Source organism: Thamnophis sirtalis, unplaced genomic scaffold, assembly GCF_051295495.1.
Source record: "Thamnophis sirtalis isolate CommonGarterSnake01/CBP01778 unplaced genomic scaffold, rThaSir2_p1.2 scaffold_9, whole genome shotgun sequence".
In the NCBI taxonomy this organism is placed as follows: Eukaryota; Metazoa; Chordata; class Lepidosauria; order Squamata; family Natricidae; genus Thamnophis; species Thamnophis sirtalis.
In genome coordinates this window covers 492,990-507,912 of record NW_028261389.1, presented here as the reverse complement: position 1 = coordinate 507,912, position 14,923 = coordinate 492,990, and the positions used below count along the sequence as shown (strand labels likewise).

Genomic DNA, 14,923 nt, shown 5'->3' with positions numbered 1-14,923 from the left:
CCCTCCTCTGCCCCCCTGGCCTTCCGCCCTTTCTCCCACCACGGCCACCCATTCCGTGGAAGCATTCAAAAGGAGCCCCTTGAGTGGCAGCCTAGAACCGTGATGGGGGACCCATGGGATGGATGCCAGAGGTGGCACACAGCGCCTTCTCTGGTGGCATGCAAGCCGTTGCTCCAGTTCAGCTCCGCTGCGCAAGTGTGCACACCTCCTGCCATCCACCTGCTCTCCAGGTCCCTATTGTGCATGCGCAAGGGCCAGGGGGGGGGGGTGCAGGACCATGCACACATGTGGGTGGGGCACACACAGGGGCCGTGCACAGGCATAGGGAGTGGGGCGCGTGTGCAGGGGTTGCACACGCATTGCACTTAGGGGGTTCAGGCGTGCGTGTGCATTTCCTACCCACAGGTCCCTGGGGCTGGGACTATCAGCTGGGAGGAGGACTCAGAGGAGCCACAAAGGAGAATATTTGTAGCTCGGGGTTCAACTGGGGGCCCTGGGGGCTCTCTGAGCTTGGTGGGTTTCTGGCAGATGTTTCATGACCCAACTAGGTAACGTCTTCAAGGCTAGAAGATGGGGGGGGTGCAGAGAGGGGGGGGACTGTGAGGTCTTCCTACTCTTGAGCTTGGTTGTTTTCTGACAGACCTTTCATGACCCAACTGGGTAACATCATCAGTGCTAGAGGGGAGGAGGAGGAGGAGGAGAACTGTGGGGTTCTTGCTACCCTCTGATCTTGGCAGTTTTCTTGCAGATGTTTTATGAGCCAAGGAGGTGACATCATCAGTGCCAGAATGGGGTGGGGTTTGCTCTCTGCTTATTCCCCAGTCGAGGAAGTGCCACCTCTGACTTAACAGTAAACCAGAATGCAATCAGGGAACCCCCCAAGAAGCCTCCCCCCAACACTGGCAGGGCGAAGGACCCATCTGTCAGCAGAGAATGAAACCTCTCCCTTCTGGCCCTGCTGATGTTACCTAGTTGGGTTGTGAAACGCCTCAGTTTTCTCCAGGAAATGCCCAATTGGAAGAGTTGTTGGTGTTCTTAAGGGCTGCCCTCTTGTTTCCTCTGGGTAGCAGGAAAAGGCGCTGGCCGTGGGCAGCAGCCAGGAGGACCGGCGGGGGGGGGGTGTCTTGCCCCTGGAGGGTGCAGGTGGCATGTGGGGCCACCCCCAAAAGCTGGAAACTCTTCCCGTCCCAACCAAACCCTCCGAGGGAGTGAATTGGTGGCGCCTCTCTCTTCTTTTTCTCTCCCTTTTGTCTTTCTTTCCCCTCTTTTGTCCACCAGAAAAAACTTAACGAACTGAATATAAATAATACGTCATTATTTCAGCTCAGAGAAAACAAAAATTGTTCTCCGTTGCTTGAACGGATGAATAGAACATTATAGTGCAAGATTGAATCACTTCCTGCGATTTCTTGGAACGCTTGTTTGAAGGTTATTGGGGCCATTAAATATTCTTTGCTAAAGTGGATCTTTTAGGGCTTCAACAGCTGGAAACCGAAACAGAACCGACTGAACCGGTTCCGAGCCGTAAGCCCAGCCGCATTGGGTTGCCCCCCCCCCCTCCCTGGAGAAGGCAGAGCCAGGGGGGAGGTCCTGGGGTGCTCTGGGGCGCCTGCGCAGCCTCTCCTGGGGGCAGCGGTGAGGAGCAGAGGCCTGGTGCTCCTCCTGCCTGTGCTGAGGGATACCTGTGGCCAGGTGTTGCCTGCAAAGGTGGGGGGGATCCCAGGAGACGGGGCCGGCCCCTCCTCCTCTCATCCCTTCTCTCCTTGCCACACAGGTGAACGGAGTGAATGTGGTGAAGGTGGGGCACAAGCAGGTGGTCTCGCTCATCCGCCAGGGGGGAAACCACCTGGTGATGAAAGTGGTCTCGGTCAGTCGCAAGCCAGAGTCGGAAGACGTGGTTCGGAAGAAAGGTGAGTGCAGAGCAGACCCCCAGCCCACCCCCCACTCTCTTCGCTTCCAGCCTCCCTCCAGGCTCTCGGCTGCCCTCGTGGGCTTGGAAGAGGGGGCTCCACCCCCACCCCCAGGCACCGTTGCCCCTGCCCGTGCTTTGCCCTCCCCAGCGTCCATTCTCTTGTCTTCTCCAGCCTGGTGGTCAGTTGTCCAGGCCTCCATGCGGGAAGTAGAACCCTGGTGAAATATCGCCCACCAAGAGCTGGCCCTAGCCCCATGGCCTGGCCCAAGGTCAACTTGGAGGGCCTGATAGCTCAGGGGAGACGCCCGGGGGGCAGGAGCCGTGGCAACAGCAAAAATAGCAGCAGGGCTTAAGACTTAGCATATATATATATATATAGGTGCTGCTTTACGTCACCCTCCGGGCAGTTTGCAGTGGCTGCATTATTTGCATATTCCCCCCCACCATCTGGGTGCTGACGGACGGACGGATGGCTGAGTCCACCTCCAGCCCTTCAGGATCGAACTCCAGGCTGTGGGCAGAGTTTGCCTGCAGTTCCTCGTTCCAACCACTGCGCCACCCGGTCAAGAGAGCGGGACCTTTCCCCTCTGGCTGAGAGCTGACCGATGCTCCCTCGGCCCACAGCAAAGCCCTCCTGGCCCGGATGAGGCTCCCTCGCTGGGTGATGAGGCGCCTGCAAGGAAACAGCCGAGCTCAGAGAGCCCCAGGGGCCCCCCAGATGTTTCTTCAGAGGCATCCAGTGGCCTCTTGGCGCCCTTTGGCCTTTTCCCTTATGAAGAAGAAGAAGAGGATGCTTTCTGGAGTGCCCGCAGATGGGCAGCCCCAGAGACCAGGGCTCAAGGCAGCACCTGAAGAGGAAGAGTCTTTCCCGGGGGGGGGGGGGCGCTCGGGGGTCTCTCTGGGTGGCCATAAAGGGGGCGGGAGGGGTGTCACTCTTTGCTGAGTGGGAAGTGAAGGACCCCAAAAGGGGAGGAAGTGGCACCCCGTGGCCCCTTTGCCCTCTGATGAAGGGTGGAAGTCACCTTCTTCCAATGACCAAGTGCCACCTTCTTGCTGATGCCATCCTGGGGCTTCCTCCATCTTCTCTCCTGCCATCCCTTCCTATCCTAAGAAACCTGGCAGAGGGCAGGATGAGGCCACTCGGGGGCTCAGCCTCATCAGGAAGCCTCCTTTTCTCCATCCCAAAAGGTGACCCAGAGGAGGGGGCAGCAAGGGGGCAGCAAGGGGGCCCTGCCTGGAGCAATGGGTACCAGGAGGTGCAGCTTAACCTCCCCTTCCTCAGCTGAATCGCCAGTTGGGAAAAGTAGCTGGTGGCCTGGTCAGCCAGGCTCCTCCCTTTCCTCTCTTCTGGAAAATGCCCCCTTGTTAATTCTGCAAGCCCTTCAACACACACACACACGTCACTCCAGCTACAAGTCTGGGCTCCTTCTGGAGGGGCACCCTTTTCCCTCCCCCACCCCTGCCCTTCCCCCCCCCCATAGCTGGTCACCCCTGACCCAGCTCCTCAAGGGAGGAAAGCACCCCGCTCTCTTGCAGGGCTGGCCTAGGGGGCCAATGCCAGGGAGGGGGCTCCTGCTCTGGTCCCAACTAGCATCATCAGTGGGTGGCTGGAAGGAAGTCTCTTCTCCCCCCCCCCCCGGCTCAAACAGGAGCCCTTCCTGCCCCCCTGCCCCACACCCAGGCAGGCAGAGGGACTCTGAGCTCAGCTCTTGAAAGGCCCCCGAATCCTTTCACTGGGGGTGGGGGGTTGAAACTGCCTGGATTGCTGTGAACCCCAGAGAGGGAAGGAAAGGGAGGAGCTCCAAGGGAGGGGGAGACTGTTGTGGTAGCATTTGAACCCGGCTGCCCCGCCCTCAATTGCCAGAAAGTCCAAAGAGGCAGAATCCCCTCCCTCCGTTTCTTCAGAGGGCAAAAGAGGAGCTGCAAATTGAGTGGAGAACCATGGAAGAAGCAACTCAAAAATAGCCTCATTCAATGTTAAACAAAAGGAGGCATCGCACACGAAGCGAAGTGGACAGTCCTTCTTACCCAGTGCCAGCATCAGCTTTCAAAGCCACGCGGAGGACGCCCACCGGGTTTTATTTCCGTGCTGATGCCAGGCAGTCAGGCGGGCATCTTCAGTCTGTATCCCTGGAAGGTGGGCTGGAGGCCGAGGAGGGGTGTGGACCAAGGGCAGGGAACGGAGCGCCTGGGGGCAGGCCTTGGCCATGGGGCCAAGCAGGCCCTCAGAGGGCAAGGATGCCTCCCTCACCAGGAGTTTGGCTCTGCGCCATCCCTGATGGACCAGGAAGGGGTTATTTGGGGAGGGGGCGCAACAGGAGGGGCACTGCATGTGCCAGGAACCTGCAGAAGGCATCCTGGGCTCTTCCCAGCACCCTGGGGGGGGGGGTTAGAGGGAGGGTGGAGAAGCTGGCAGAAAGGGGCTCCCTCCCTTGCAGGGGAGGGTCTCGAGCCTATTTTTATGGTGTTGGGGGGGGTTAGAGGGAGGGTGGGGCCCTCTGCCCGGGCCCTGGAGCCCCACTCTGGAGAAGGTGGCAGAAAGGGGCTCCCTCCCTTGCAGGGGAGGGTCTCGAGCCTATTTTTATGGTGTTGGGGGGAGCCATAGACCCCTCCCCAGGAGGACGACCTGGGGCTGAAGCAAGCCCTGGGGAGAAGGGAGGGGGTGGGGGGGCGTAGCAGAGGGAGGGAAGCAACAGGAGTAGCTCCACGGGCGCAGTTGGGGGGTGGCTGAAGGCGGGGTGGGGAGGGTCGCGCAGGCTCCTGGCCGCGGCGCCTGGAGAGCCCCCGGGGGTCGCGGGCGGAGGCGGCTGAGCCACCCCGGTGGGCAGAGAGGTCCTCGCCCATCCCGGAGCTCCCCGGCGCCCTCCTCTGCCGGGGCCCGCGCCCTCCCCGCTGCCCCACGGGCTTCCCGGGCCGCCCCTCCCCGGCCTCCCCCGCGCGGGGTCTCTGCCGCAGGCGGCGCCGGAGAAGCGGCCGGGCTGGTTGCCATGGCAACGGGGAGCGTGGAGCCCGCGTCGCTCGGGCGAAGAGACGAGCAGCCGCCCGGCAGATGGAGGGCGGGCGGGAGGGGCAGGCGCGCCCGGCGGAGCTACGGCCGGGCCAGGAGGGCTGGCCGGCGGGACCCCCAGCCCGCTGAGCCGAGCCCCACCGGCCGGCCGGCAGAGGCAACCCGGCGCCCCGCCCGGCCGCCTCCTGAGCGCCGGCCCTGCCCTGCCCGTCCGGGGGCTCCGGCGGCGGCGGCGGCGGGACGATGAAGAAGTTCGCCTCCACGCGCAGCCTGAACAAGATCCTGCAGCAGTGCGACTCCTCCTCGTCCCGCGAGTACGAGGAGATCCAGGCGGTGGAGAAGAAGCGGGCCCTCCACCTGCCCCTGGCCGCCCCGCGCAAGCTGCTGCTGCTGCCGCTGGACAGGCGCTGCAAGACGGCCTCTCTCTTCCTTGCAGCCCCGCCGCCGCCCAAGAGGGCGCCCAGCACCACCCTCACCCTGCGCTCCAAGTCCATGACCGCCGAGCTGGAAGAGCTGGGTAAGTGCCCCCCCCCCGCCACGCCCTCTCGGCCTGCCCCCCCCCACCGCCCTTCCCTGCTTCTGCAAGGAGCCCCCCCCCCCCGCCTTCCTTCCTTCCCCGCCTGCGCCGTCACGGCCCCTCACTGAGCGCCTGCATCCCCCCACCCTCCGGGGGGCTTCTCTCCCTGCACAGCTGCCGCTCCTGCCTGGCAAAGGCTTGGCCACCCGGTTATCGCCCAGCGGCCCACCCCCACCCGCGCTGGGCTTGCATGCAGCCTCTGCCTTCGGGTCACCTGGGGGCCAGATGTCCTTGGCAATCCCTTGGCCTCGGGAGCTGCCTGGGCCCACTCCCAGAATTCCTCCGTCAGGTGTTCCTGGCTGGGGAATTCTGGGAGTGGAAGTCCAGGCATTCTTGAGGGTCCCCTTTCCAGACCCTGCCCAGGTTTCCCAGCAGGATCAGGGGTCCTCCTTGGTCTGCACAAAATCCCTATGGATCCCCTCTTCCCCCCCCCCCCCCCCCCCCGTTCTTGAGGGATGTTCCCCCAGAGAAGGGCCAGGCCGCTGGTGAAAAGGGCACCCCAAAGAAGGCCCCTTCCTGAGCGAAATCTGCGTGTCCCAGGATAAGGGGGTTGCAGGATCCAATCGGTCACCCGGACCAGAGATTTGCTCTTCCAATTTGAAAGCTTGGGAGATCATCTCTCTGATCCAGGGACCGACTCCACTTGGATCCTGCCACTCGTGCCGGAGTCGCCCCCCTTTATGCTTGAGGGAAACCTCCGGGAAGGGACACCCATCCACCTCCGACTTTTCCCCAGAGGGTGGGGGGTACTCTGATCTCGCCCCCCCCCCCAAAGTCTTGCATTCTTGGATGGGCCTCAGGCGAGGGAAGGTTCCTGCCAAGGTTGACAGGGGTCTTCGTTGGTTGGGCAGCAAAGGAGGCTTTGGTTGCCTGGACCTCCTGCCCCTAGAGAGGTCTTCTCCTAGAGAGCCCCATTGAGGAGTCCTGGCTCTCCTTCAGCTCTGCCCAGTTGGTCCATCTCCTCGCAGTCATCATCACCATCCGTGTTTGGGAAAACCTCCGGTTGCTCCATTCCCCCCCGTGGTCCTTTCATTGGCCGGCCCAGATCCTGGAAGAGCCACTTGGGCCTTGAAAGTCCTTTTCTCCCTAAAAGGTCCCCTGCCTCCTTCCTTCCCAGAATATTAGCCCAGTTGGGGACAGGCTGCCCTCTGGAAAGCAGGTGGGTTTCTCCAACAGGGCTGAGGATCACTGGCCACTAAGACCCCTGGATTGATCCTAGGCACCACAGCAGCCCCCCCCCCCCTCTTGGTCCAGCTGGCATCTTCTTCATTTCCTGCCGTTTCCACGGATAGCCAAGCGCATTGTGCAAGTGGTTAGGTTGGACCCCTGACAGGCAATGGGGGGGGGGGGGAGGAGCCACCCCTAAACATTCTCCAGGGAGGCGTCCTGATGTGCCATTCTCCAAGGCATCCCCTGAGACCCTCCCAGTGTCTTTACTGAGGTTCCCAGGTGGTCCCAGACTCCCAATGGCTTGACTGCCCCCTCCCCAGAGTTGTGGTGCAGTGGAGGAAGCGGGGATGAAGCCCTTGGGGGCCACAGAGGGGGAGAAGGAGGGAAATAGGCTGGGGGGGAGGGCCAAGGGAAACTCCGATGCCTCGCTGCTGTGGGGGCGCACGCATGCCGGGCGAGGGGCTGGGAGGGGCACGAGGGCTGCCTTGTGGGGAACGTGCCAGGGCTGCATCCCAGAATGCCGCTCCCCCAGCCTCCCTGCCTGTGAGGAGACCCTCACCCCAGGCCCTGTCTCCCCTTGGCAGAGGCAGGGGGTGCAGCCCAGGGGAGGAAAACGCGCCATCCGCCCACTGACGTCTTGTACTTTGTTTCTTGATTCCAAGCCTCGATGCGGAGGAGGAAAGGGGGTGAGTGCAACTCCCCATACTGGGGGTCCCCTGGGTTCAGGCAGCCCCTCCCTCCCTCCCACCCACCCGCCCTCTCCCCTCCCTCCATCTCCAGTGGGGAAGAAGGTGCTTCTACAACCTGTGCAAGGAGGGGGCCCTTGGCCGCTCTGTCCCCAGGGGCCCCTGCTGGAATGGTGACTTTGGCACACTTCCAGATGTTCCCCACATGTTCCAAGCCCTGATGGTGCCATGCGGGGACACCAGGAGCCCCTTCCCCTCTCTCTCCTTCCACATGGATGCAGTGGCTTGCGGCACTTGAAGGCTGGGTATTATGGGGTGGAGTTCTCAAACATGGTGCCCTTAAGGCTGGGTGGACTTCAATTCCCAGAATTCTGGGAGTCGAAGTCCACCCAGTTTAAAGTTGCCAAGCTTGAGAAAAGCACCTGCGATGAAGTGTGTTTTGGTTGTGTGTTGAGTTTCTCTAGAGGTTCTTAAAAGAGGGAAGGGATTTCCGATCGCCACGCACGTGTCTCACAAACGGACAGGGAAGGCCCCTGGGGAAGGGTGTGGAAGCCCAGGGGCTCCGGCTCCATTGACGAAGAAAGCCCCAAGGGACCTTCTCCCAGCTGACCTGGGTCTTTGGAGGGCTCCCACTCTTTCCCGGCCTTTTACCTCCTCCCGGCCAAGAGGGACCACTTGGTTATGTCCCACTATTTTGTGGGGGCCGTCTGGAGGTTCCTTCCCGGAGACCAAGTGGCCTGATGGGTGGCTGAGGGAGTCCTTCTTCCTTTATGCCCTCTTGGATAAATGTCTGTCCAGAAGGTAGGAAGGACGGTGGCAGGAGTTGGGTAGATTAACAGAGAGAAGGACCAGGGGGCGCGCATGATAGCAGCTCTGGGGGGGCTTTCAGAGAGAAGTGGGGGCCCAAAGCACCAGAAGGCAGGACAGGAGCAACAGGGGGAAACTAATCAAGGAGAGAAGCAACATGGGACTAAGAATAATTAGTCAGTGGAACAACCTGCCTCCAGAAGTTGTGGGGGCTCCACCATAGGAGGCTTTGAAGAAGAGATGGGACAGCCGTTTGTCTGGAATGGTGTAGGATCTCCTGGTTGAGCAGGGGGTTGGGCCAGAAGACCTCCAAGGCCCCTTCCAACTCTCTTCTTCTGGCATTCCTGTCAGGGAGAACCGTCGCTAGAAGGACTTGCCCCCAGAGGTTGGGACTGCTCCGTCACTGGAGGTTGAATTGGGACAATCCTGCCTTGGATGGGGGGTTGGACTAGAAGGCCTCCAGGGTCTTTCCAGCTGTTGGAGTCTCTGCTTCCCCTCCGTTCACTAAAAGCAGCTTCCCGTGACGTGATAGTTGCTGATACGTCATGCCCACTTAACGCCCACTTGGACCTATCTGGGGATATTCACTGAGTTACCCTCCCGGCTCTCTCTTCCACCTCCTCACAGTGATGGAGCAGAGGTGACAAGGCAGCTCCCGTTACGGCCCAGAGCCAAGGCCCCTGGCTGGTGGTGCTGCCCAGGGAGGGGCCAGACTAGGTTTTGGGGGTGGTAGCTGTTCCTTCTCTCTTGTGTGGGGTGAAGTTGGGTGGAGAACGGGTGCCAAGGCCTTGTTGGTTCAAGAGGGCAGCTGCGTGCTGACATAACGGTCACGTTCCAGTTGGCATAGATGGGGCAGCTGATGGGGAGATGGTCCTTGAGGGGTGCCCCATCGGCTTCCTCCAAGGGGGCCCCTCGGCCATGGGTCAGTGCGCTTCTGAAGTGTGCGGGGACCAGAGGCCAAGGCCGCCTCTGCTGCGTCTTGCTCTGCTGGCTGGAACGGAGGATCCGCCCTGGCACTCCTTCCTGATCAGGGGCAGCGTGAGGGAACCATGGTGGCAGTGCCAGTAAGTAGTTTGCAGTGCAGCCTCTGGGAGCCTTCGTGTGGCGGCCTGTGGCTCGGCTCTCCAAATTAAGCCACGTTCCACCTTATAGGTCGGGAAGCCAGCATTTGCATTTTGTAAGACCAGGTTGAGAGCTGAGTTATATGAGCCCAGCCGTTGAGTCCAGAGAGAGAGAGAGAGAGAGAGAGACCCTGCAGGTGCCTTTCAACAGGAGGCCTCTCAGCTGCAGGACGGGGGTTTGGGGGGGGGGCTTGGGGTGCCCAAGGATGCTTGCAAAGAGAGGACAGTCCCTGGCCTGGCAGAGCTCTTGAAGAGCACCGAGCACCAGAGGCCTTGCAGGCCCTTCCTGAGCTGGAAGAGGGCGAATGTTTTGGGACCACCCATTCCGAGGGTTGCCTGTCCTCCAGGCTGCCTTCAGCAAGGGTTTAGGCTGGGCAGCAGCTCCTAATTGTACCAGCATCGAACAGGTTCATCCCCAATTTGTCCAGACCAACCTCTGGGTGGGGGTCAGCTTGCCGAGCGAGGGGCCTGCTCAGCTGAAGCCGTTGGGCCGGAAGGAGGTGATGACCACTTGGCTTTGGGTAGCCGCCTGGCCTGAGAAGCCCCAGTCAGACTTCAGGCTCTCTCTTAAAATCGGAGATTGCACCAAACGCCCCTCCGGGAACAGAAGGTGAAATCGCTGGTGGTTTTTTAGCAGCCAGAAACCCCGTGACGATCTTGGTACTTTTCCCTGGAAGACCCCGAGGGGGTGAAGGTTCCTGCCGCAGTTCGGCTCCCCAGGAGGAATCGGCCTTCTGGGACTCTCACAAACCGATGGGTGCCGAGGCTTCTTGGAGCTGGGCTCCTCACAGCTCTTCACCCTGGCTTGTTCTCAACTTGCCTGCTTCAAAGATGGCGGCTGAGTTGACTCTTCATGTGGGCTGAAAACCAGGCGTTGCCCAAGACTCTTGGATCCCAGACATGGAGTGAAGGTCGGAATTGGCAAAGGGTCTCCTGGAAGCCTTTCTTGGCCATTACAGTGAGGCAGATGACCGGAACCCAGAGCTCTGTGCCCACTGCGGTCCATCTTGATCTCCAATGTTCTCGGGGACTCTAGAAAGAGTGCGGAGAAGAGCAACAAAGAGGATTAGGGGACTGGAGGCTCAAACATACGAAGAACGGTGGCAGGAACTGGGTAGGTTTAGTGTCTAATGCAGTGTTTCTCAACCTTGGCCACTTGAAGATGTCCGGACTTCAACTCCCAGAATTCCCCAGCCAGCATTCGCTGGCTGGGGAATTCTGGGAGTTGAAGTCCAGACATCTTCAAGTGGCCAAGGTTGAGAAACACTGGTCTAATGGAAAGAAGAACTAGGGGCGACATGATAGCAGCCTTCCAATATTGGAGGGGCTTCCCCAAAGAAGAGGGGGCTCAACCTCTTCTCCAAAGCACCCAAAGGCAGGACAGGAAGCAACGGATGGGAACCCATCAAGGAGAGAAGCAACTTGGAACTGAGGAGAAATTTCCCCACAGAAGAATTCACTGCTGGAACTGCTTTGTCACCAGAGGTTGTGAATGCTCCAACTGGAGGCTTTGAAGAAGAGTTTGGACACCATTTGTCTGAAGTAGTCTAGGGTCTCCTGCTTGAGCAGGGGGTTGGACTAGGTGACCTAAAAGGTCCCTTCCAAGTCTGTCACCTCTCTGAAGGCCTGAAACCTTCTTCCGAAGCCCTTTTCTGCCTTCATGAGCCAAGCGTGGAGGCTCTGCTGTTCTGGGTGAATGTCCTATTTTGAGGAGGTGGAAGGGTGGGAGATGGGGGCCTGGCGTCCTCTGCCCCCAGATGGAGACCAGAGTTAGGATCATGCAAACGCCGCTGGTGGGACTTCCGGCATCCCAGCTCCTGTGCTCCTTGGCCAGGGACTCGCGGCCCCAGGTCTGGTTCTAATGAGGCAGCTGAGTTGGGGGGCTCTTTGGCTGGGCCCAAGGGGGTTCGGTCGCCATGGGGATTGTCATGGATTGAGTTTGTACAACCTACACGTAACCTCATTAATGAATTAATTCAATTTTCTGTGTAAACTCAAGGCAGTGAATCATGAACCCCCCCAACACATTAAACCCCTTCAGCCACTGGATTCAACTCCCTCGGTTAAGTTATGTTGTGTGAAGAGAACCAGCCGGGGCGGGGGGGGGGCAGCCCTGGGGATGGAAGGGAGGGCAGGACCGCTGCCCCAGGGGTTGGGGGCTCAGGTTGGAAGCCCTGCAGGTCCAAGTTGCTTTGTAATCCCACCCAAATATGACTCTTGCCCTCTTGCTTATGGGCAGAAAGCCTGATGTGGCGGTGAGTGGCTGGTCGGGGGGGAAGCCTCTTCAGAGGGTGGATCTTGCCCAGCAGAAGGCAAGGACGAGTAGGGAGAGGAGGCCCCAAGGCTCGGAGGGGCACAGAAACTCTTCAAGAAGACATTTCAGGAACAGGAAGTCAGGATTCCCCAACGAAACTTCTCTTTGTTCTGTTGAAACTGTGGGGGTGGGCAGAATGGTGGCCCCTTTGTGACTTGTGGACTTCGACTCCCATGCTGGTTGAGGAATTCTGGGAATTGGTCCACAGGTCCATCGTTCCCCACCCCTGTCTTAAGACAAAGCCCGAGGGACACAGAAGGGGAGAAGTTAATCTTCTGGGCACTTGACTCTGGGAAGGTGGTGGAGAAATTCTCCTCCGGCTGCAAGGACACTGGGGGCCCTTCAGACTTTGGGACCAGCCTAAGGGGGAGAAGGTCCTAGGTTGCTCAGCTCTGACCCAGGAAGGCCCCTCGGCTGTTGGGAAGCTCCTGCCCTCCAGGGCCCTTGGGGGGAGGGCGTTGGTGCCCCCTCCATCTCCGAGGAGCTTCCAGGAGACACGGTGGCAGGGGCGCCAGGCCCTCCTCCCACTGCCAGTCTCCCTGGGCCTCCCTTCTGGGCACTCCCCACTCGGCAGGGCAGCCCAGAGCCCACGGTGGGCGAGGGCCGGGCGGGCTAACTGGCTGTGGCGTGTCTGATTTTGCAGAGAAGCTGGACGAGATCTTGGCAGCGGCTGAGCCCTCACTGAGAGCAGACCTGGTGGAGGCAGATTCCCGGGCAGCCACCGTGAAGCAGAGGCCGACCAGCCGGCGCATCACCCCTGCAGAGATCAGTGTGAGAGGCTGGGAGAGGGCTGGGCCAGGGGTTGCACCCGGGGCGGAGCGGAGGGAGGTCTGCCCAGGCCAGCTGGGCCCCAAACTCTTTCCCTCTGCAGCCACGTTGTTGCCGGCCAAATGACGGCCATCGCATCTCCTTTGTCATCCCACCCAGACGGGGCTCTGGCCCTCTCGCTCGTGGCCAGGAGGGGCACCTCTGTCCTGACCAGGAGGCCACTTGGACGCTGCCAGGGTGGGAGCGCCCGAGGCTGGCTGTCCTGAGCCCCTTGTGTGCTGCCCCCTTGCCAAGGCGGCCAGGACAAGGAGGCCCACCCCCACCAAGGCCCCCTGGCTGAACCCCAGCTGATGCCAGCAAGGCCTGGCCAGGCCGGAATACGGGCAGTCCTCGACTTACGACCACAACCGAGCCCAAAATATCTGTTCCTAAGTGAGACAGTTGAGGGGGTTGCGCAACCTTTTCCCGACCTTTCCTGCCACTCTTGTTAAGTGAACCCCTGCCGTTGTTAAGCTAGTCACAGGGTTGTTAAGTGAACCTTGCTTCCCCACGGACTTGGCTTCTTCAAAGGTTGCAAAAGGGGAGAAGGCGAATCGGGGACGCTGCAACCGTCATAAGTACATGCCAGTTGCCAAGCCCCTGAATTTTGATCAGGTGGCCACAGCGAGGCTGCAACGGCCCCAAGCCATTCTTTTCAGTGCCCTTGTGTGACTTCCAGCGGTCACTAAGTGAAGTGTTGTAAGTCGAGGACTGCCTGGGGGTGGGCGGCCCTTCCTTGCCCCCAGGCCAGTGTTGGGGGAGGGGAGGGGGGAAGGGGGCCGGGGCTGCGGCCTGAGCAGGTGGGACTCGGCGTGTCTCCTTTCTCTTCCAGTCCCTCTTCGAGCGCCAGGGGATGGCGACCCACACAGGGCCTGAGAAGCCCCACCTCTCCCTCCGCAAAGGCCTCCCGCGGACCAAGTCTGTAGGTAGGTGGGATCTCCTCTGGCTCGCCCAGGCCAGCTCCGGTCAGCCGCCCAGGGAGCCAGGAAGGCGGCTGCGATGGGGGCCCCACGGCCTTTCAAGGGGGAGGGGGCTTGGGGGCCTCTGGGAGAAATCCTGAGGAGGACGATCCGCGAGGGGCCCAATCTGGAGGCTCCTGCCCTAGAGGAGGCTGGCCTGGGTGGCCGGAGGGGTCCCTGAGCTGCCCACCCCTAGAAGAGCCAGGCTGCTCCCGAAGCTGCAGAGGAAGCCAAGGAAGGACTCCTCCTCGTGGCAGACGTCCCCTTGGCACGGCTGTCTGGCGGTGGCCCCTGGAGGGAGCTGGCTCTTGGGGAGCCTCTTGGGGAAGCCGTGCCTGGGGGTGGCACACAGGTGAGCCGCTTGCCCCCAGGAGATCAGCCCGAGTTGCAGGCACTGGTGTGGACCGGTCAGTTTCCCTGATTGGGAACTCGTGTTTTCTGATCGACAGTCGAGGCCGTTGCCGCCTGATCCGCCCCGTCTCCTCTGGCTCTTCTTAAAACAAAGCCGTCCCTGAACGCCTGAAGGAGCCTGTGACTCTGAGCCAGATCCCAGGGATCCCTTCCAAGCGGGCAGGTGATCCCAGGGACCCGGCTTGCGTGGCGGCTCTTCACGGAGCTGATTGGAGAGGAGGCCTCCGCTGACGCAAAGGGATCAGCTGCACCCGCCCGCCCATCCTTCGCCTAGCGGGGCCTCGGCAGAACGAATTGTGGGGTGGGGGATACCAGAGTTTCAAGCAGTGCGAGGGGGAAAATCCTGCTGGAGCTGAAAATAATTCAGGGTCTCAGAAGGGGGAGAAGGGGCAGGGGGAGAATTCCCGCTGGACACAGAGCAGGAGAGGGAGCTGGAGAGGGGCAGGCAGAGCCGTGGGGAGCCCGTGGGGCTTCTGGTGACACCTCCAGGGGCTGCTGCTGCTCTGCCATCTGCCAGCCCTCAGCGTGATGTTGCAGGGCGTCTCCCCTCCAGGAGGGATGCCAGTCAGCCTCCCTGCTTGTGAGGAAATATTCTGGGCACAGCAATAGCTGGCAGACGGCAGCAGCCCGGAAGCTGCCAAGCAGGGGGAGTGGAAACTCATCGGGGCAACACAGCCATGCAGGAATGACCCTCCATGGGATGCTAAGGGAAGACAGTGTGGGGAGGAGGAGGAGGAGGAGGAGGGGACAGACAAGGGGGTCTTCATTGTCCAGCAGAGGAAGGCAGAGCTGGGGGCGTTGCCCTTTGAATCTTGGGCCCAAGGATTGTGCTGGCCGTATCGCTGGGCTCTGCAGGTTTTGAGGGGTCTGGACTTCAACTCCCAGAACTCCTCAGCCAGCACGGCTGGCGAATTCCAGGAGTTGAAGGCCACAACAGTTGCCAAGTTTGGAGAGCCCTGATATAAAAGGATTGCGTTTCCTATGGCCAGTCGTCTCCTCTGCCCCATAGGGGCCCTGTCTGGCGGTGGCCATCAGTAGGACAGGCTGCCCCATAGATTCACCCACCTGTTACTGCTCTGCTTCCTCCCTCCGAAGCCTTCCCAGCATCCTCCCCCAGGAGCCTCTCCTTCTCCGTCTCTCCCCTTTTCCCTC

At 60.8% G+C, this 14,923-nt stretch overlaps 1 protein-coding gene across 2 annotated transcripts in view; it reads left to right on the top strand.

Annotated features, from left to right (window-relative positions):
* SHANK3 (SH3 and multiple ankyrin repeat domains 3) overlaps positions 1–14,923 on the top strand; it is a 217,480-nt gene that overhangs the window by 186,752 nt on the left and 15,805 nt on the right. Inside the window, exons 16-20 of one of the 2 annotated variants that reach the window (XM_087722598.1) lie at positions 1,775–1,910; positions 5,356–5,436; positions 7,329–7,352; positions 12,238–12,365; positions 13,234–13,327. In XM_087722598.1, coding sequence (XP_087578724.1) covers positions 1,775–1,910; positions 5,356–5,436; positions 7,329–7,352; positions 12,238–12,365; positions 13,234–13,327 — 463 coding nt within the window. The remainder of the gene's footprint in view (positions 1–1,774; positions 1,911–5,355; positions 5,437–7,328; positions 7,353–12,237; positions 12,366–13,233; positions 13,328–14,923) is intronic. The other variant, XM_087722599.1, reaches the window with a different exon arrangement.